The sequence below is a fragment of the Oryzias melastigma genome, linkage group LG20, assembly GCF_002922805.2.
Source record: "Oryzias melastigma strain HK-1 linkage group LG20, ASM292280v2, whole genome shotgun sequence".
Lineage (NCBI taxonomy): Eukaryota > Metazoa > Chordata > Actinopteri > Beloniformes > Adrianichthyidae > Oryzias > Oryzias melastigma.
The window spans coordinates 23,962,706-23,983,745 of record NC_050531.1 but is presented as its reverse complement, the minus strand read 5'-3'; the positions used below and the strand labels follow the sequence as shown (position 1 = coordinate 23,983,745).

Genomic DNA, 21,040 nt, shown 5'->3' with positions numbered 1-21,040 from the left:
AGTATTTTTTACATGAATTTGTCTCGTGCAGCTCTGACCGTCCTGCCAGAGGACAGAAGGTGGGAGTCAATGACACGTAGCGGTTGCTAAGCAAGTGAGGTCTGGTCAAAGGTGGGCGGCGAGAGCGAGTGCCGTACAAGTCGCTCGTGGCTTTACTTATGTTTGTGACTGCAACTTTGCTGCATTACTGTTGATTTGTAAAGTTTATGTGGTTTACAGTGATTCCTTTTTCTGAACATACGTGTTCTGTGGGAGTTGTGAATTTCAGCTGTAGGAGGAGCTTCTTCTTCGATAAACAGAATGAAGGCTAAACTTGTGCACTCTAAAATGTATAATTTGCCAACTTTGTTAACAACCCTGATGACGGCATGGGGCTCACCTGTGCTGGCATTGATGGACACATAACTGGCAGAGAATCCCTCTGTGGACAAACTGTAGTCGGACACGAACAGCAGGGTCAGCTGACGCTCAGAGCTCGTGATGGATGGAGGCACTGAGCGCCCACAGTACCTGTGATACAAAGCACATCCGGCTGAGAAATGCTTCCCTTACTAGCCCCCTTAGGCTGCCATCCACCTGGACAAATGTGTGATCCACAAATAGAAAGTGAAATAGAAAACAGAGATCAAATACAGACACTGTGGACAATGTGAAAACAATGTGATGATAAAGATTTTTTTCTAGTTTTTTTAGGTATGAAACTTTTCAAGAACCCAAAAAGAAAATTTCTTCCGGTCATCCAGGACAGAACTAAAACAATGTGTAAAGTTATTTATGATCGTGTCAGTCTATACAACCGTTTTGTACCTTCAATAAAGCCAAAGTGCTTTGAAGTCACTATAGGCCCGGCCTCCATACACGGACCGATGGCAGCAGAGCTGCTGAAGTCCATTTCACTTGTTGCAGCATTTCTCCTCCCTCCATTACAGTAATAGACCCTTTTCATGTGACGTCACACATCGCTAGGGTTGGGCACCGATGGGATCTGATGCGGTTCCGGTGCTACCGCGGTTCTTTTGTTTCGGTTTCGGTTCCCTTTCGGTGCTTATTGCGGTACTTCAGTAATAAAAAATAATGCCTTTATCTTCCTAAATCCAAAGCAGAACGGCTTCAAACAAGCGCAGACTCCCTCCTGCCGTGCAGCTGTGCGCACGTAATATAAAGCATAATATAAAACTCCGTCTTAAATAAACTTAAACGTCCTTGAAATTTTAGCCTGACATTTTATTAAATTAAATCAGGAATGTGGCATTTATTTGCAGTTGTTTTTGGGCAAAAGCAATATTTTATTTCAATAAAATAAGGCGGAAGATAAATGTCAATCACACGGCTGCAAAGCGCAGCAGATGATGACGACCCGCTGTGGTGGTGGGCGGAGCCGAGCCGAGCTTTCTGCTATTAGCAGCCCAACAAGGAGGAAACGATTCATTGTTTCATTTTGGGATGGGGCTCCAGCGTTGTTTAAAAATTGCGGAAACTCCACTATTCACAGCGAAAGTCCCGCCCACCGACGTTGCGGAAGCCGACCATCTCGAACACAAAAAGTAAATAGATAGGCTGAATCGTAAAAAATCAGAAGGGAGTACAAGTGATTGACATGTCCACAAACAAATGAAACTTCAATGGAATTTGGAACCGAAATCCGGCACCGTTTGCAGCCGCATCTTTCGGTTTCGGTAGAACCGCGCAAATCATAACGGTTCCTACTTGGAACCGAACTTCGGTGCCCAACCCTACACATCGCTGGTCTAATGCAGAGTCACTTCTGGTTTATATAGTTTAGAACGGCAAAGCTGACGGCTGAACGCTGTTTAAAGCAGTTTTACATAAATAATTAAAGGTAATCTAACCAAAATGTATACAATACTTTCTAAATGTCCTACCTGGTTCTATTCGTTTTCCCCTCTTCACAAATCAAAGTACAAATGTCAGTATCCTGCAGTCAGAACGCAGCAGTTCTGGAGCCCGTTTCAAGAAGCAGGTTAAACAAATTCAGAGTTCAAACCTGAACTCAGAGTTCACGGACTTAAAATTCTCAAACTTAGAGTTTCAGTTCCAGAACAGCTGAAAAGAGTTGATTCAATCAACTCTGAGTTGTTGGAACCAGAATCAGGTGTGAGCGTTGCGACCATTAAAAGCCCTGATCAATGGAGCAAAGACAGCAAAAATCACCATGGCAACAGGAACAAACACCTTTAGTGTTTCATACTTCACGGTGACAGACATTGATGTGTTCCTACAAGCATATGTGACTATGAGCACATTTTCATCAAGAAGATGAACACAGCTGCAGCGGTAAAACAGAGAGAAAATATCTGCAGAGTTAATGCGTACGTCTACATTTGAATCGTTTAATTCAGGAGAAGGACTAAATCGTGTCTGGAAGGTCATTCTGTCACCTGTTGAGGAGGAAATGGTTTTTGATCTGTCAATAGTGTAACCAGTAATCTCTGTACTTGCATGAATGACCATTTTTCATAACCCCCCCCCAGTCCCCCACCCACCACCACACATACACACACATGGATATCTCTGCACGCGAAATAGAAACACTCTAGCTGCCTGGAATATGTTAAAATAAGTATCAATTAATTTGAATTCTCATGAATTAAATAATATTCACTGATAAGTTATTTTAGCATAATAAAACTTTTCCACAGCGGGGACTCAAACCCCTCAAAGGGGGCTTTGCTAACAACCGCACTAACATTTGATATGGACCCTGCAGCACCGTAGATGTTTAGACAGACATCTCCAGTGTTTAACATTTAAACATTTCCATTGTTAAGGGTTTAAAATGAGGATAAGAAAACTCAGCATTATTAGTAATGAGTCCCTGGAAAAACGGTATCGCTCAAATCAAAATAAACTGAGAAACTCCAGTCAATCGACTCGTGTCCTCAGAATCCTCTGGATTAATCAGCCTCCTCTCTACATGATCCTCTATGAATGAACATGTCATTTTGGTTTCTGCGTGGTGAAAATGTGACGTCTCTAATGTGAATGTTCTCTAAATGTTAATGAGGAAGTTCTATTTGAACATCTTTCACTTTAAAAAAGGGCGGAGACCGCAGAGAACTCTAAGTTTCCTGAAGAAAACCTGCTCCAGACCAGGTTAAGTTCACAGTTGCCATAGTGATTGATTCTGAGTTCAGATTAACCCGCTTCTTGAAACTGGTTTGGTTTCGCCCACTTTCACGGGTTTAAGTTATCTCCGTTTTTGAAACTGAAAACTCAGTTTTCCTGAATTTGGAGTTCACTAACTCAGAGTTCCAACAAAACCTGCTTCTTGAAACGGGCCCCTGCTGCTTCCCCAAATTCCTATGGATGATATTAATCCTTGTATGGTGTTCGGGTCTGTGGGACCTGTTTTCAGTTTTCATCAATAGAAAAATTAAACAATTAATTATTTCTACAACCTGAAATTCTTTGGATTTTGCTCATTTTCTGTGAAGAACATAAATCAAAACACATTTTCATTGACCGCATACTGTACACCCACCCTACGCATTTATATTACACACAGGGTGTTCAGGTCCAATGGACCCAGAGATAATTAAGTGTGGAAACTATAGGTCCTGCGTATCTTCATTGTCTTCCTCCTTTCTAGAGTCTGTTCACGCACAAAGCTGCAACATTGTTGCAACCAACACCATCTGCTCTTACTTTCCCGCACATTTTACCCTTTGACTTGTGGGAACAAAACTTTTTATAATAATCTGCTGAGAGGGTCTTGCAATTGATTTGGGAAGAGAGAGAAACTTCTGAAGATGTCAAGGAAGAGGTTTCAGAATTTGAAGATCATATTGCTGAAAATTCAGTCTGACAGTGACTTTGAGGAAGAAGAGGATGTTGAGCACCAGTTAGAACCAAAACAAAGACGACCAGCCCGTCAGCAGCACAGAGACGGGGCAATCTGTGACCAGGAGCATCAAAGCCTGAGATCATCATGATTACAATGCCACAGGAGAACACGGACAAACTTGACTGCCTACAGCTGTAAAAGGAGGACCCTACGCTGGCTGCTGGTGATATTCTTTGACATGATGGACATCTCAGCGTACAGCACCTTTGTCAAGTTGATGGTACTGAACACAGAGTGGAACAGGGGGAAGCTCCAGAGAAGATGCCTCTTTCTTGAGGAACTGGGAAAGGTCCTGGTGAGACCTCAAATCCTCAAAAGACCACATGTTCCATGAACACCAGCTTCTGCAGCAGTTGTGAGGAGAATTCAAGAGGAGAATGCTGGCGCCCCATCCACCCAACCTACAAAACCACCATCTGATGAACCTGAAGTACGTGTCTGACGCTGTTGGAGTGTGTCATGTACGCTTTACAAAAAAGAGAGAGGGGATAGTAACATTTCTGATCTTTTCTTTATTCCAGGTCAGGGATAGGCAACTCCAGGCCTCGAGAGCCGCACTCCTGCATGTTTTCCAACATACCCTGCTCTGGCATGTTCTAATTGGTTGGACACACCTGAACCAGGTAATCAGTCATGAGTTGGGCTTGGATATCTCATATCTGGATATATCATGCAGACACAGCAGCCCTCGAGGCCTGGAGTTATCTATCCCTGTTCGAGGTTGTGGCCAGCAGAAACGAAAAGAGGCGCTGTGAAGTCTGTGGACCCACATTGGACAGGAAAAGTCAGTATACATGTAGCAAGTGTAAGACATACATATGCAACACACACTGTAAAACTCGGTTGATTTATGGACTTTGCCTTTGTGACTCTGATTCCGTTTTTCAGAATTTTGCTCTTCCTTGGTTTTTGTTATTAAAGACTTTTTTTGGAGCTGCCAGCTGTCCTGCATTTGTGTCCACACATCTAGACCAGACAGTTGTGGATTATTTCTCTCTGACAACCCGGTTAAAGTTAGATGAAGATTACAAGTTCTTCACTGAATGTTGGTTGATGATTATGAAGGTAAATATGATTTTATTCTTTTAATCTGTTCTAATGCTAACGCTAGCATTAGCTTTGTCTATGAGATGTGGAGCTGCAAAAGATCTTTTCTCACCAGTTCAAAGTTTCCTAAATTTCACATAATCCTATAAACAGATCAAAAGTCAGACAATTCCAGCGTGTCTGACATTAAAGTCAAACTTATTCCTGTTATGTTTTCTACAGTGAGCTGCTGTTAGCTCAGCCGTGGTTCTAACATCACTCCTCTTTGTTTTTGATCATAACTGTGTCTGATCTGCAGGAAAATGAAGGTAAAAATGATCAAATTAACTGAAAACTATTGGCAAAAAATATGAAAGTGACTATTTCCACATAATGTTATAAAATACGTTCACCCAGAGATGATTTTTTTTTTCCCCTTGGCCGCTCTTATTTTGAAAGTTGAAACTATGTGGCTCAATAGCTGCTCTGAACCTGAACATAACCATTCCTGTTTTTAAAATTATCTCCTAAGTTATCCTGTAGAACAACAATTACATTTATCCTAGGAAGAGATTAAAGTCCATGCAGACATGCATGATGTTTGTCTTTGCTGCAGGTATTAAATGTGGACAACATGAATTTCTATCAGCTTTTGTTCTGGTCGCACTAAAAATACGTACAAATAACATCAGCCAAAATAGAAACCTTTAGAATAATATCTGCTCAAATGAAAGGTCAACATTTTCAATAAAACATAAAATATTGGCGGATTATTCAAATTTGTATTTTGATTTGAGAACAATCTGAGAGAGAAAATAAAAATACAGTTCATCAGGACATTCATAAAATAATTGTTGTACATTTTTCTGTTGAAATTGGTAAGGTTACCTTTTATTACTGATGTAAAATTGTGTTAAACAGCGTTCAGTTCTTTAGTTTACCAATCTAATCCAGTAACCGGTAGTTGTGTATCACGTCCCTGTTACCATGTTGTCTGACGTCACTGTGAAAAGGGTCGTCAGGGCGACAGTGGCTCAGGCGGTAAAGAGGGTCAGTCACTGATCGAAGGATGGGCGGTTCGATTCTGGCTCCCACCACCCAAGTGTCGTTGTGTCCTTGGGCAAGGCACTTAACCCTCCCTGCCTCCAGTGTGGCTCCACTGGTGTGTGGATGCGTATGAATGTTCCGATGATGGTCAGAGGGGCCGTAGGCGCGTACTGGCAGCCACGCCTCTGTCAGCCTGCCCCAGGGCAGCTGTGGCTACAATAGTAGCTTACCGTCACCAAGTCTGATTGAGGTGTGAATGAATAATGGATATACAATGTAAACGCTTTGAGTGTCTGGAAAAGCGCAGACAAATCTAATCCATTATTATTATTATTATTATTATTATTATTAAACGTGCACGATCCAAAATGCTGAGATGTGTGCTTGTATCTGTTGCACGCTTGAAATATCCACATCATAAAGGTCTCTTCCCACTGCATATGCAAACGGGGAATATCCTGCCACATCCAACAGGTGTTTGCAAAATATAACAGAAAATAATGAAAAAATAAGAAATTCATCTCACAATACTAAGACAGAAAAATGGTCCTTATTGTTAAAACATATCTCATGAACATTATCTAAATTAAAATAAATAAACTAAATATTTCCAGGTTCAAAGTAATCAGCCCAATCAGTCCCAAGACTTTTCTGATATCTGATTACAGAGGATACTGAGAAAAAAATGAATGTTGGTAGAACGACGCTTAACCTGAGTTTTTCTTTACCTTCTTGACTATTTTTTTCTCTGTCTGTTCTCTTTAAAGTGCATGTTTATTCTTGCAGTTACAGCCTTTCTCTCTTTTAAACTCTTTATGGATTTTCCAGAGTTTGCTTGTCTCCTTCCTGCATTCTCTGATTCCAACCATTCACAGCAGATGGTTATCCACTCTGCATGTCTTCTCCAGCATCACCTAACTTAATTCTCTATCCAATGAAAGAGACTTGATGATCATGCTTAAAACAATCTAGTCTCATTGGAATGACCTACTTAGATCATAACAGAGCGGAACAAATAGGATTGTAAAAAAACATAATTCAGACTTAAACTCCACGGATACATACAATTAAGAAGAAGAATCTTCTCAATAAAGACACGTGTGTCATGTTATCCGTGTCTAATTACACTGTGATTAAGCTGTTCAAGAGTTTTCACAAAATGTTGAGATTAAAAGTATGTGGAAAAACATGTAAAAGTTGGTCTGGGAGACAAAAACACAAACATGTGGACGTGTCACAGACTTATGATCTTCAAAGTTCATAGCATGAACACAAACAGAGCTTGATGGAAACGTGTTGGTGAAGGTGTTTGCACCTGCCAATCTTTTTTCCAGTCTCCACGGTTCCATTGTCGTAAACTTCCAGGTAATCATAGTTGCAGTCATAGTGGTACTCCAGGTTGAATGAGTTGAATGAGAGGCGGATCAGGTTTCCAGGCTGGACACTGATGAACCACGTACAGTTGGCACCATGAGGGTAGCTGGTGGGGTGTCCGGGGCTAGTGATGGTGCCGGAAGGCCCAGTCAGAGTGTCGCCACAACCTGGCACAAACAGTAAACGATAAGTTAAGACTCTTCAAAAGCAACGTTAGAATTAAAGATTTGGAAGAAAATAATAATGAAAAAAACATTGAGAAGAGCCCATCCATGTGGCTTTTTATAAATGTGGTGTAAAAATGCATTCCCTGTTTTTGACCCGCCCCCTGAGGGATCTTTGAGCTGCAGACACAGCCCCACTCTACAGGTCTTGAGTCATTGAAGCCCCACAATGAAGCTGAGTGTTGAGTAGGAAAGCCTGGATCCTGTTTTTAAGTGTATGGGAATCACTGGAATGCTATTAGGCCAAAAACCATTGAAACTACCACACTGACTACATAGCATTCAATTTCAGTTCAAATTACTATAAAGTTTTCAGGAGAAAACTACAACCTTTGCTTGAAACATAGTCTTTTCAAATGCCAGAGAATTTACATCAACAAATGTTTTTCACGAAAGAACAACACAATATTTTCCTTTAATTTTTTCTTATTATTATTAAATACCATTTAAACATGACACAGATATCATATTCAATATTATGACTTATTTTATATGTGTGTATTTTTCTTTCTGCTCCTGGGCAGACACTTCTTCTCTCGCCTCTTTGTCCTGCTTTCAGTCTGATGCACCCTTCTGCATTCTGCGCTCTGAAAAATGATCAGCTGGTCTTTGGAATTTGCCTCAAGAATCTGCAAGAGTTAGGGACTGTGTTTAGGACACAACCAGCAGGATAAAACAGTGTCTGGTGGTCTAAAATGACTCCCCTGAGCTGGATGCTGCCCTGCAGCTGCTGGTACAGAGTGGGTAGCCGCTCAGTGCGAAGGATGACACTTGCTCCTCATCCCTCTGCATTCCATTCCTGCTACTTACCCCCATCCTGTGTGCGTTGTCTGGGAAGTGTGCCTCGTATTTTGCACTCTAGCATTAGTCCACAACCCCCCCAGATCCACATCAATTGAACCTCCTGTACTGCGTTGTTGTTTGTAAATGTGCTTCTGTGTCTAAATGGTGTACTTGTACGCAGCGTTGAGATGTTTGTGTGTATTTGTGTCTGTCTGATCTCATTTGGGTTTTACTGAAATCAATTTCAATGCAGTGTTCCCTTGTTTATCATGGGGATACGTTCTATGAACAACCTGCGATGAGTGAAATCTGTTACGTAGGATCATAGATGTAAGGCTGTAAAACTCATCACTACAGATTTTATACATTTTTCTCAGACAAACATGTACATCTTCACACTTTACTCTCTTGTTCAAAGTTGAAACCTTTCAAAAAAAGAAAATATAGTATTCTAGAATAAAAACAAAGAACTGGTCGTGATGAAGATTTATGTAACTCTGGCAAACTGAATGCATCCTGCAGAAGACACTGCATGGACCAGATTGACTGATTGCAAGTTTAAAACAGGCATGCAAAATTGCACTACAAAAATCAGCGAAACACAAAGACTGTGTAAATTGAACCGCATTATAGCGAAGGGACAGTGCACTGAAGAATTTTTCCCCTCTGTGATATTAATTAAGTTCTATTCCACATCCAGTGCATTTGCTGAACCATTTTTCTCTTACCCTCTATAGCAGAGTCATATACTGCTGCAAAGCCATGGTTGCTGATGGACGCGTCCGTCCTGAACTGAATGTACATCGATCTCTGTGTAGACTGGAGCCTGGCAGGAATGTCAGAGCCACAAAACTTTCCAAGTAGAGGGGAACTGGATGTGGAGCCATCCCTGACCTACAACAAAAAGCACACACAGCGATGAGTGCGAGCCCCCATGTCCAGCCATCCCTCCATGTATTGAGGAGTTTAGGTAAATCTGTTTAGTTTAGCTTAGCAAACAGCTATTGTTGTATTTTATGACTGATTATGTTTTTGCACAATTACCCGTGTGAAACTGCATTGAGACAACTGTGTTGTGTAATGGGGCTACATACAGTGGGGATTAAAAGTTTCAGCACCCCAGGCTAGATGTTGTATCATTCTCCATAAAGAAGCCAAGGAAAGGTGGAAAAAAACTAAAGATATCAGATTATATATGAGACATTCTTTCTACATGTAAAAAAAAAAGACTTATTTCCATCATTTACCCTTTCAAAATAAAGGAAAACTAAATAATGGCATGTAGAAAAGTTTGGTCACTCAGTAGAATTGATAGTAGCCCCGCCCCCTTTGGAAAAGCTGAGACCTGACAGTGTCATGGATCGTTCACAATCGTTTGCAAAGACAGCTGATTTCAATCAGAAAGATTTCCAATAATCTGAGTCATGTGCCCTTGCTCCACCAATCAGCATCATGGGTTCTTCCAGCAGTTTAAAGACTGAAACTGAAAATAGTTGATGCTCACAAAGCAGGAGAAGACTGTAAGAAGATAGTAAAGTGTTATCAGATTCCAATATTTTCTGTTCAGAATGTCATTAAGAAATGTCAGTCAAGAGGAAGAGTGGGAGTTAAAGATCTGGAAGATCAAGAAAACTCTCAGACAGAGCAGCTGCAGGATTGTGAGAAAAGTCCAAACCCGGGTTTGTCTTCAGGATCCTCCAGCAAGACCTGCAGAAGTCTCAGAACTGGAAGACTTTAGTAAAGGAGAACGGATGAAGATTCCTCAAACAAGAACTGAAAAACTGAGTCCTTCTCCTGAATTAAGTGATTCAAAAGTAGAGATACGCAGTAACTCTGCAGATATTTTCTCTCTGTTTTACCGCTGCAGCTGTGTTGATCTTCTTGATGAAAATGTGCTCATAGTCACATATGCTTGCAGGAATTCATCAATTTCTGTCACCATGAAGAATGAAACACTAAAGGTGTTTGTTCCTGGTCAGCGTGCGGAGCAGCCTGGTTTGTGGCAGTGTCCTCGGTACGGTACGACTCAGAGGAACGGTTTCACCCCGCTGCGGCTTCGACCACCAAGCGCTCTCGACATGCCCGGGAAGTGACCGTCGACGCCGGTGGCAGCGCCCGGACGTGGACCGTGGATGAGCGGGGAGGCTCCGCGCCGCGCCGACAGTCTTTGGCCTGATGGAGCTGTGGACTCCTCTCCTGCTGTACACCAGGGAGCTTGATCGATGCCTGATACCTAGCAAACAACCATAAAGGGTGGGAAACTCAAATACCCTCAGACTCCTTTTTCCCGAACCCCTCTCCCTGAATTACCCCTGTGGTGACGCTGTCCTGCCTGTCCTGCCCTCTTTGTGACCTACGGCATGCTGGGAAAGCTGAAGGAGAACCTGCTGGTGGCCTGCCTGGTCATCAGTTCGGTCACAGTCTTTTACCTCGGTCGTCATGCCATGGAGTGCCACCATCGCTTCGAAGAGCGCAGCCAACCTGGCGGGGTCCTGCCTTTGTCGGCGCTCGGGGGCAGCATGCGGACCACCTTACGGACCAGCCAGAATCTCAGCGCGCCTTTTGTTTACAACAAAGACATGCCGCTCATCTTCATCGGCGGCGTGCCTCGGAGCGGGACCACACTGATGCGAGCAATGCTGGACGCTCACCCAGATGTGCGTTGTGGTGAAGAAACCCGTGTCATCCCACGCATCCTGGCTATGAAGCAAATGTGGAGCCGATCAGGCCGGGAGAAAATGCGTCTGGACGAGGCCGGTGTGACGGATGAGGTGCTGGATGCGGTCATGCAGGCCTTCCTGCTGGAGATCATCGTCAAACACGGCGAGCCCGCCAGCGTCCTCTGCAACAAGGACCCTTTTGCTTTAAAGTCTCTGTCTTACCTGGCCAAGATTTTTCCTCGTGCCAAGTTTTTGCTCATGATTCGCGATGGGTGAGCATCTGTCCACTCTATGATCTCAAGGAAAGTGACCATTGCAGGCTTTGACCTGAACAGCTACAGGGACTGCCTGACCAAATGGAATCGGGCCATCGAGACCATGTACACTCAGTGCCTGGATGCAGCAGACAAATGCCTCCCTGTGCACTATGAACAGTTGGTTCTCCATCCTGAAAAATGGATGTGGACATTGCTAAAATTCCTTGACATTCCTTGGAATGATGCTGTCCTCCACCACGAGGACCTCATTGGGAAAGCTGCTGGAGTCTCCCTTTCCAAGGTGGAGAGGTCCACAGACCAGGTCATCAAGCCCGTCAACGTGGAGGCCTTATCCAAATGGGTTGGAAAGATCCCCCCGACGTGGTGAGGGACATGGCCGTCATCGCCCCCATGCTCTCCAGGCTGGGTTACGACCCGCACGCCAACCCCCCCAACTACAGCCAGCCCGACCCCAAGGTTCTGGACAACACCAGGAGGGTCTTTAAAGGTGAATTTCAGCTCCCAGATTTCCTAAAAGAGCAGTCACAGATCCAGAAGTCTGCAGAGAAGTCCAACCCCAATTAGGACCAGAGGCAGTGCCGGCGCCGCCGTACGGAGGACGGAGCGCAGCAGAGGATTCTGGGTCTTTGGAGGCTGGATTGGCCCTCACCCTCCTTCCTGCTCATCGCCTTTAGGAGAGCTGTCAGCCTTCAATGTCATACCTTACAGAGAACACGCCTCTCAGCACCACTGAATGTCTGCCGATCATCACATTCGTGTCTCATTGCACCCATTGATTCGTAGGAACGACTTTTTAGAGAAAAACGGATTCTTGTAAGAAACAGCAGAACCTGAGATCAGCCCAAGTATTTATGAATGAGAACTTAGCCTTTGAAGAGATGCAATACCTATTTTTTTTTCATGCCTTTTGTATTGTGCAATGTCATGGGTACTGATGAGTTTGATGTAACAGCAGTGATAAACGAAGCTTTTAAAAAAAAAAAAAAAAAAACTTTGAGTTTGAGAATTTTAGTCCATGAACTCTGAGTTCAGGTTTGAACTCTGAATTTGTTTAACCTGCTTCTTGAAACGGGCCCCTAGAAATAATAATAATAATAATAATAATAATAATGAAAATGATGAAAAACCCCTGAACTCAAAGTTCAGCACAGCAAACTATATACTAGGCTCATGAAAATCTTTGATTGTCAATATTTTCATCCAGCATAGAAGGGACTGAGAGGATATAGATCAGGGGTCACCAACCTTTTTGAAACTGCGGGCTACTTCATGGGTACTAAATCATACGAAGGGCTACCAGTTTGAAATAATAAATTTGCTTAGTTTGCCTTTAGTTATTCATTATTAATAATGAATAATGATACTCTTCAATGTGAAGACACTGATTTCTCACCATAATTATCAATAATGACAACAAGCTAGGAAACAGATATTATTATTCACAACTTTATTAATCTCAACAGATCTTGTCACATTTTGAGGTAATGACCAAATGAAATGTTTTTAACTAAATTATAACTTATTAATTAATTATTATTAATTAATAATAACTATTATTAGTGGATCTACGCTCCTCGAATGCTTTAATTCAGTCTCATGCACCCGTCCCTTTATTTTCCTTAAACCTCTGAACACGTTGATTGACAGATCCCACAGAAGACAAGAATCTGTACATGGTGCGTTCACTGAGCTCTGGAGATACGCAAACAGCCACTCAGCCCAACTCAGTCTGCTACAAACTTTGTCATTTTTATACAATCCGCAGCAAAACAAATCAGTTTTTCAGAGAAAACGTCGACTCTATTTAATCAATCGATTATATCCGGATCAGTGCCGGCGTCCTATGTTTTCTCTGATAAACTGCTTTGTTTTACTATCGATATCCGGGGCTCAGTGAACGCACCATTCAGAAACACTCAGCAGCTCTTGGTTCTGTTTCCATTACACATGAAACTTTAACCAAATTCTAGGAATTTAGAAAAAACAGTGTCAGAATGATACGGTTTCATAGTAATGCGATAAAACACAAACCAACTCACGCGATAAGTCATTATAAACACGGCAATGTGTGTTTTTTTATTTGATTGTCTAAAAAGGAGCATTTGAGTGACGTCACATCAGTGTGGTGCGCGCGTGCCGCGCTGGCTCGTGCAGCGAGTCCACTGACAGTCTCAGATGCAAGTCAGAAGTCTGTTCAGTGGAATGTAAAAGAATGTCCAGAACGAGTATTCAGGCTGCAGAAGTGCGGCTGCAGATGAAGCGATGAGGAAATCTTGGTTATTGATTTTACAGAGATGCACGATCAGCTGTGACGCTGATCTCTCATGGCGTCCACTTTTCTGTACTCGGACAGACACTTCAGAAGCGCATTTAATTAGAAAAAAGTCAATTTCCATTGCAGCTCTGCGAAAAATGTACATATCCATTCCAATACGCCCCCAAACAGTTCCTCTACGCGCACAAACTTTTTTTTCGAAAAATGCAAGTTTTTTTTTTTTTTTTTGTAATCTGTGTTTCCATTAAAGATAACTAATTATCAAATATTCTCGGTGTCTCCATGTGGGAAAGGGAGAAGGGGACGCCTCATTCTTTGTTATTCGCTGCGTTTCCATTACACATTTGCCCAAGACTTTATGGAAATTCTAGGAATTAAAAAAAAAAAAAAGTTTCGAAATGACACTGTTTCCATTAAATTATAATTTTGCGATAAAGCACAAACCAACTCACGCGATAAGTCATTAAAAACACGGCAATGAACGAGAACAAGTTTTTTTTTTTTTTTTTTTCATTTCATTCACTAAAAGGGAGCATGTGGGTGACGTCACAGCTCTGTCTGGGGCGCGTGCAGCGCAGCTCGACTCAGAAGAGAGAGAAGTCTGTTCAGCGGTTAAAAGAAAAAGCTTTCTAACAGGAAAGAATCTGAACCTTTTTTCTGTCTGAAAACACCACAACATAAATTCAAGTTTCTGTCACGGCGATCGCGCTCATGAGACTTCAGGCTCCAAGCTGCAAAAGTGCGTCTGCAGGTGAAGCGATGAGGAAATTAGGAGGAGGAGCTGCTGCGCGATTCCGTATATGACCCCCAATCTCTAAAGCGCTTTGACGGTGCCGGACCTCTCGGTGCGCACGGCTGTGCAGCGCTCAGATCAGACGATTTAAAAAAAATGTAAAAAAAAGGGATGGGCCGTTTATGGCTTCAGAAATAATGAACATCTATTTTTAAGATGTTTTAATTTTTTATTCTTCATGAAGGCAGGAGTGATTTAAAAAAATTGCATCATAATAAAATAAAATTTTCGAGCAGCTCACAAGTGAGTTGTACTATTTTTAGAAGACACCTGCGGGCGACTGATGTGGTGCTCGTGGGCGACCTGGCGCCCGCGGGCGACGTGTTGGTGACCCCTGATCTAGATCCACGTTATCATCAATTTATTTGTGCATCTATATCTTCCTTTGTTCATACCTCTTACCATTCAACTCTTTATGGCCACATAATGTATTGTTTTTGTTCACGACCAAGTGATTAGAGGTTTTAGTTTGTGGTCAACTCTATTTTCAGCTATAACAACGACTGGATTGTTTCTAGTTCCAAAGGTTCTGCTATGCTAACAGGAGGTTGTTCTTCTGTTCGCTGTCCTTAATGTTGACAGCATACATGTCTTCCAAAGGAAGCAGAAGGATTGAACTGATTCAAACAGAACCTACCTCCACAAAGTCAAAGAGACAGGACCCTCCCTCCACATCGAAGGACAGGAAGTCGAGTGTGACCACGTAGCCTTCAGGTTGGTTGATGACCCACTCACAGAGCTTGTTGTGGGGATAGGCGTTAGGGTGGTAAGGTGAGCGAAACTGGCCGGTACCTGACAGAGTTCCTCCACAAGCTGAAGGAGAGAGGAGCCATGTTCAGCAGCAGAGATACAGCCTCATGTCCCTCGTCCCTGTAGGTTTGTCTGTGTCAAATATGCTGGTACTGTTTTACAAGACGCTCACCTCTTAGATGTATGCAGAAATGTATTAATACAAACAAAAGCTTTTGAAGAAAAAAGATCTATGTTACAACCCCCAGGCTAGACTTTAACTCTACAAAGAAAAAGATTTTTGGGAAAATTAACTGAATTTTGGTAAAAAAAAAAAATAATAAAAAAAAAAGAATATTTTTTCTAAGAAATTTCTTCCAGTATGCAGATATTCTCTTTGTCTGGCATGAATGTTTCTATTCAACAATTCTTTCAATAAAGTCCTTTTTAGCATTGATGGTTCTATCAATGTGTCAGCTTAGCTATGGTCACATGTAAAACTGCCACCGTGCTATAGGAGACAGCAGCAGGATCTTCAAGATTAGCTGACGATTTTTTCTTTTTGCAAATCGTTGGTGTAGTCATAAATGCTGATTGTGGAAGTTTGGCAGCCGTCAGTAAGGCAGGGACGACGAAATGGTACCACAGTTGGGGGCCACAGCCAATTGTTTGCCAGCAGCAGGTGTGACTGGCCACTGGCCGGCCGGTTGCCCGGGGATCGTTACCGCTTGCACATGAGAATGTGCAAATTGGCTGTTCGTGCAGCACACAAAACAAAAATGTGTAATACTTACATACACAATTATACTATTTACATCAAAAACAAAGTTACAAACTTAAATTGCTCAAACAAGTTGATCCTTCATTTTTCAGATGCAAATATCACAAGGTGGCAGCACGTGGAGGGCGTGCAGTGGTGGTGGTTGCTCACAGTACTCTTCAGTGTGCTCAGGGAGCTTGCCACCCGCCTTCTGCCAGACTTCCATCCACAATCTCCAAATGCTCCCGTGAGGCCTGATGTCAAAAACTCCTTTAATTTGAACTTTTTCTTAAAGCTGTGACTGCTGCCTCCCAATTACAAATGCCACAGCATGGTCACCGTACAGCCACCTGCCCAATTACCTGAAAAACTGGCCTTGAGGTCGCTGCATGGCGACATTTTGATACACGTGAGCGTAACTTTAACAAGGAGAACACATGAATGGCGTAAAATCTCACCAACGGTATAGACAGCCCTGAAGCCCGAATGGCTGACTGCATTGTCAGACTTGAATCGGATCCACAGACTGTTTGAGGAGGAAACAATAGGGGCAGGCAGTGAGTTCCCACAGTACTTCCCTATGAGAGGAGCAGCTTCCACATTTCCATCACGGACCTGCAGATGTGGGAACAGAAAACCAGCTCTGGATTCAATGTGAATGGGACTTTCTCTGTGCGGAACCCTTCTACCATGGAGGTTAATCATTGGTCTTCCTAGAGTCACAAAAGCTATGCATCGTGCAGTGACAGTACAATAAAATAATTTAAGATGAGAAACACATACATTTGTTGTAAAACACTGTAATGCTGCTTGAATATTAGAACACAGTCATTACATGAGTCATGCACCAGTGCTAAGAGCAATGAATGCTGTAGAAATATTTTCCCTAAAATTGCTCAAAGTTCAAACGAATCCAGATATAGACTTAGCAAAGTAAGGGGAAATTTTATCCGAAACATCTTTATTCATATGTACTCGTTCGAAAAACAGCTCAAATCAAGTAATACTCTATTTTAACAAAAAACTGCACAAACATGATCAAGACCTTTGTTGCTGCAGGCTCTAACTCCGTTTTTTTTCCCATTTTTGCAATTCATATGTTGATATAATACAGGTCAAACACTTCAGAGTCCATACTTTATCATATTCCCTCACTCACTAATGTGATAGTTTGAAGAAATTATATTTTGATGGATGAAATGCCAAGTGTAAGAATACATTTCTGAGGCAGGTGACACAAAAATAGACAACTGATCATTTTAACATTCACTGGCCGTATGTGTATGGAAAACATTTAAGGATGTTTTCATGAGTTCGTTTTGGGTCATACCTCCACGTAGTCGAAGGAGCAGTCACTGTGAGTCTCCAGGTCCATGTCTGTGAAGTTAAGCGCCACCTTCTCGTTTGAAGGAAGCTGGATTAAGTAGATGCACTGGCGGTTGTGGGCGTAGTTGTTTGGCCAGTTGGGGGAAATGATGACAGCTTCACTGTCAGTGAATGTACCACCGCAACCAGGGTCACCTGACACATACAGCAGATGACCAACTCAGACGTGCAACAGCTCAACAGTGTCAGTGCTCTGAGAGGGTCTTAAATCAAATCAGATGATAACATATTTCAATCATTTGCCACAACTGTGGCTGTGAAGCAAAGATGATCACAAGACTATTCCCACTCATTCAAGTTGTCTATTGGTCCTTTTATTAAAAATGTGTTATTGGTTGTTTAGATCTGATGAAATATACGTTTTTGGTGTTTCTAACATTTTCTTGATGATGGAGGACATATAAAAAGAATAAAACTGTGATTCTGAGTAGTTCTTTATACAGATTGTTGTGAATTGTAGAAATGTAGATGTAGAAACTACAGCTAGGCACCAGCTTCCTGCTCCGCTCCATTCTGATCATCCACTTCCAGACAAATAGATCCATGAACGTCTCTGTTTTCCTCATCTGAGCTGGAATCTGGATCAGAACTGTATGTCTGGATAGCTCTGATGTTGCTCACTATTTGTGTTGCTAATGTTAGGCTGGGGTTGTGAGAGTCTTCAAGCAAGGGAGAGAGAGTGGATACAGTTGGGAAATGGGGGTGGGCTTACTCTGCACCAACAGTCCTGCACCCAACTCAAAGACAAACTTCTGTTGCTCAGCAGAAACTATGCCCTAGAAACTACAGTTTATTTATAGCTAAAAAGGCATAATCATAACTAAAATATCACTGAGACTGCTCTGAAAACAGATAACAGATGACTGGAATGTGACTTTTAGGTATGTTTTATTCTTTGTTTAAGATCGAAATGACAGATAATGAAAAGATGACTGGCTGGTGAAGATGTAAAGGGTGAGACATAAGTGGAATTTGGTTTTTGTGGAATTTGGTTTTTAAAGCACATTGGACTGTAATGATAGACGTGGAAAAGTTCCTCAAATTCCAGAATCAATGTGCACGACCTCCATCAAGGACAATAGAGAACTAGGGAAAGCTGGGTTACTGTAGCATTGTGGTATTTCATTGAGCTCTGGCTTACTTTGGACAAATCAAAATGAGTGAGAAGTTAAAAATAAATGAATCATTTCACAAGGAAAAAAACAGGTGGAACAGGAGCATATTCTCCAAAGAGCGATGGAAGCAGAGCAGCTCTTATGTGATGCTGAGATCATGTTACTGAGCTGTGTGGATGGTCTCCCTCCAACATTAATGTTGGACCCTGGATGCAAGTATGGGACTCACTTGGTGATGTTGTGTATGTGATGTGGAAGCCTCTGTCAGACACAGACAAGTCGGAGTGGAAATGGATCCAGGCAAATGGGCCAGTCGTCTGCAAGGGGGCGGGAGTTCCAGTGCTGCAGAACTTTCCAAGAACTGGGTCTGCTGGTAGAAGACCATCTCGGATCTACAACAGCAAGTATCGACTTAGGCTCTAAAACTTGGTTACAGACTTTGTTGGACAGAAGTACACTTAACCCTTTAAAACCTGAGGTGTCATTGGTGATGCTTAAACACAAAATCTTTAACGTGCTGTAACTTTTCAACTGTTTACACGATGATTCCAGATCATTCCAATCTACTGGAATGATCGTGTTTACGGTTGAAAAGTTACAGTAAATCAAAGAACATAAACACTGGAGCTCCGCTGTTGAAGGCTTAACTGTTATTGCAGCCCAGTCTCAGTAAAATGCGTACATATGTCACAATTTGGGAAATACCGTGTATAATATACGGCAAAACCGGTTTTTCCGTTCATATAATACGCGCGGTCCTAAACGTGTTAAAATGTGTTTTCCACATTTGACACGTCCCCTGGTGGAGGCGTGAGCATCACAGACAGCCCCACAAACAATCAATTTGCTTTTCTAACCCTAACCATAACCGTAATCCTAACCTTAACCAGGAACGACGTCATTTAGAAAAGAGCCGGAGGATTTCTGACCACGTGATCAAAACGAAACCTAAAAAGTCGTGTATATTGTACGCCGGCGCAACCTATTCTCTACCATTGCGTATCATATGCACGCAAAAAGCGTGTTTGGCGTATATTATACACGGTATTTCAGAATGCAAAGTCATGGCATATGTACGCATTTTACTGCGACCGTGTTGGTTATTGACTCAGCCGGTCTTGTTTTGTCAATCTGTTAGCAGCTTTTCACACCAAAGCTAAACTCACCTGCTAACCCTAATTTAACTTTCTAAGTCAGATCAAACCTTCTAAAGCAGCGGTGTCCAAAGTCAATCCTGATTTATCTGCTGCTGATTACCTGGATCAGGTGTGTTTGGCCAATAAGGAGCTTCCATGACAGGTTGGTTGGAAAACATGTAAGACATCAGCCCTTGAGGACTGACTTTGGACACCCCTGTTCTAAAGACATACTTAAATTTCATTAGAATAAACATAAACTTCATTCCACCTGAGTCAGACCCATACTGGTCATGGTTTAGTTTAGTTGGTTTAAAGCTCACTCAGTCAGCTGTCAACTAACTCAGTTTCAAGTGAACTAAATGTCCCTGGAATCTGATAGAGGTCAATAACCCAGCAAGGCTGAAATACTAATGAACTACTTCAGCGCTCCCCAATGCTGGTTCCCAGCAAACACTGTCCTGCATATGTTCCACATTCAGCCCACCACCAAGCTAATAAAAAGCCTGATATGGCAGTCATTAAAGGCAGGTGAGTTTCAGCAAGGTAGGATTAAAAAAAAAAAAAAAAAACGAGGACAAAGACCTACTTTATTGGATAAGAAAGTGTTCCCACCTCCAAGAAGTCATAGCTGCAATTCGGATGACTTTCCAGATTAAGAGTCCCAAAGGCAAAGGTAATGAGTAGGCCAGGATTCACTGTCACCATCCAATAGCAGTCCCGGCCTGGTGGGTAGTTTCCGGGGTAACCAGGTGAGTTTATGTTACCATATTGATCAGTTAGTTCGCCTCCACATACTGAAATAGGGAGAATATTTATCACACATTTATCAGGATTTACTTTTCTTGTCTAAATAGACATTCTGTCATTGTCATATTTTGAAAAACTCAAAATCCTGAAACAGCGGTTTCCACCTGGGTCTTCAGCTTGCCATGTTACTGTGAAGCCGCCTGCACTGATGGAGCTGTCGGAGCGGAACCAGAAGTACAGAGCATTGTGTGAGCTGTGAAGCTCTGCTGGGGCATTTTGACCACAGTATTTTCCAATTGTATATGAGGATGGACTGTCGCCATCGTGGATTTCAAGGAAGTCAAAGTTGCAGCCCGCACTTTGCTCAAGATGGAAGTAGGGAAAAGTGACTCGTAGAATCTGGAACAGAGCATCAGAAGGAACTTTCTAAAGGATAGAGATCAAACAGCAAAATCTCTGCCTCTAAAAGAAAGACTTACCTTGTTTGGATCGGTCCGGACCACCCATGCACAACTGACCTGATGGTCATACTGGTCATGCCCGGGGGTATTGGGATAACTGAATGAGCCGGCAGGACCCGATAGATCTCCTCCACACTCTGCAACACACAACAAGTTACCAAAATGTTATGGTGTTAAAACTGTCAAACAGAATGACCTCCAACTCCCAAAGAGTTTGAGAGCTGCAGCTCCAACACATCCGTAAACTACAAATGTCTTCACTTCACCAGCAAGTCTTTGCTGGAGATTACTTTAAAAGCACAACTTCAGTCCCCATATGACACTTTCAAGGAAATGCAAATATACTACAATAAAAATCAAGCCACTTTTTCACAAAGG

At 42.3% G+C, this 21,040-nt stretch overlaps 2 protein-coding genes across 3 annotated transcripts in view; one reads left to right on the top strand and one right to left on the bottom strand.

Moving 5' to 3' along the window:
- The window catches only part of cubn (cubilin (intrinsic factor-cobalamin receptor)), a 94,714-nt gene that overhangs the window by 56,201 nt on the left and 17,473 nt on the right, over nucleotides 1–21,040 (bottom strand). For both annotated transcript variants that reach the window (XM_024261754.2, XM_036217374.1), the window contains exons 13-22: nucleotides 20,681–20,799; nucleotides 20,366–20,600; nucleotides 20,067–20,248; nucleotides 18,545–18,707; nucleotides 17,145–17,335; nucleotides 16,273–16,429; nucleotides 14,963–15,138; nucleotides 9,048–9,213; nucleotides 7,254–7,479; nucleotides 380–510 (exon numbers count right to left, since the gene is read on the bottom strand). In XM_024261754.2, the coding sequence (XP_024117522.2) occupies nucleotides 380–510; nucleotides 7,254–7,479; nucleotides 9,048–9,213; nucleotides 14,963–15,138; nucleotides 16,273–16,429; nucleotides 17,145–17,335; nucleotides 18,545–18,707; nucleotides 20,067–20,248; nucleotides 20,366–20,600; nucleotides 20,681–20,799 (1,746 nt within the window). The remainder of the gene's footprint in view (nucleotides 1–379; nucleotides 511–7,253; nucleotides 7,480–9,047; nucleotides 9,214–14,962; nucleotides 15,139–16,272; nucleotides 16,430–17,144; nucleotides 17,336–18,544; nucleotides 18,708–20,066; nucleotides 20,249–20,365; nucleotides 20,601–20,680; nucleotides 20,800–21,040) is intronic.
- Nucleotides 10,305–12,248, top strand: LOC112139054 (protein-tyrosine sulfotransferase 1-like). The gene is given in 3 exon segments (XM_036217375.1): nucleotides 10,305–11,610; nucleotides 11,613–11,734; nucleotides 11,786–12,248. Coding segments are annotated over 3 exon segments (1,089 nt in total). The 5' UTR covers nucleotides 10,305–10,679; the 3' UTR covers nucleotides 11,822–12,248.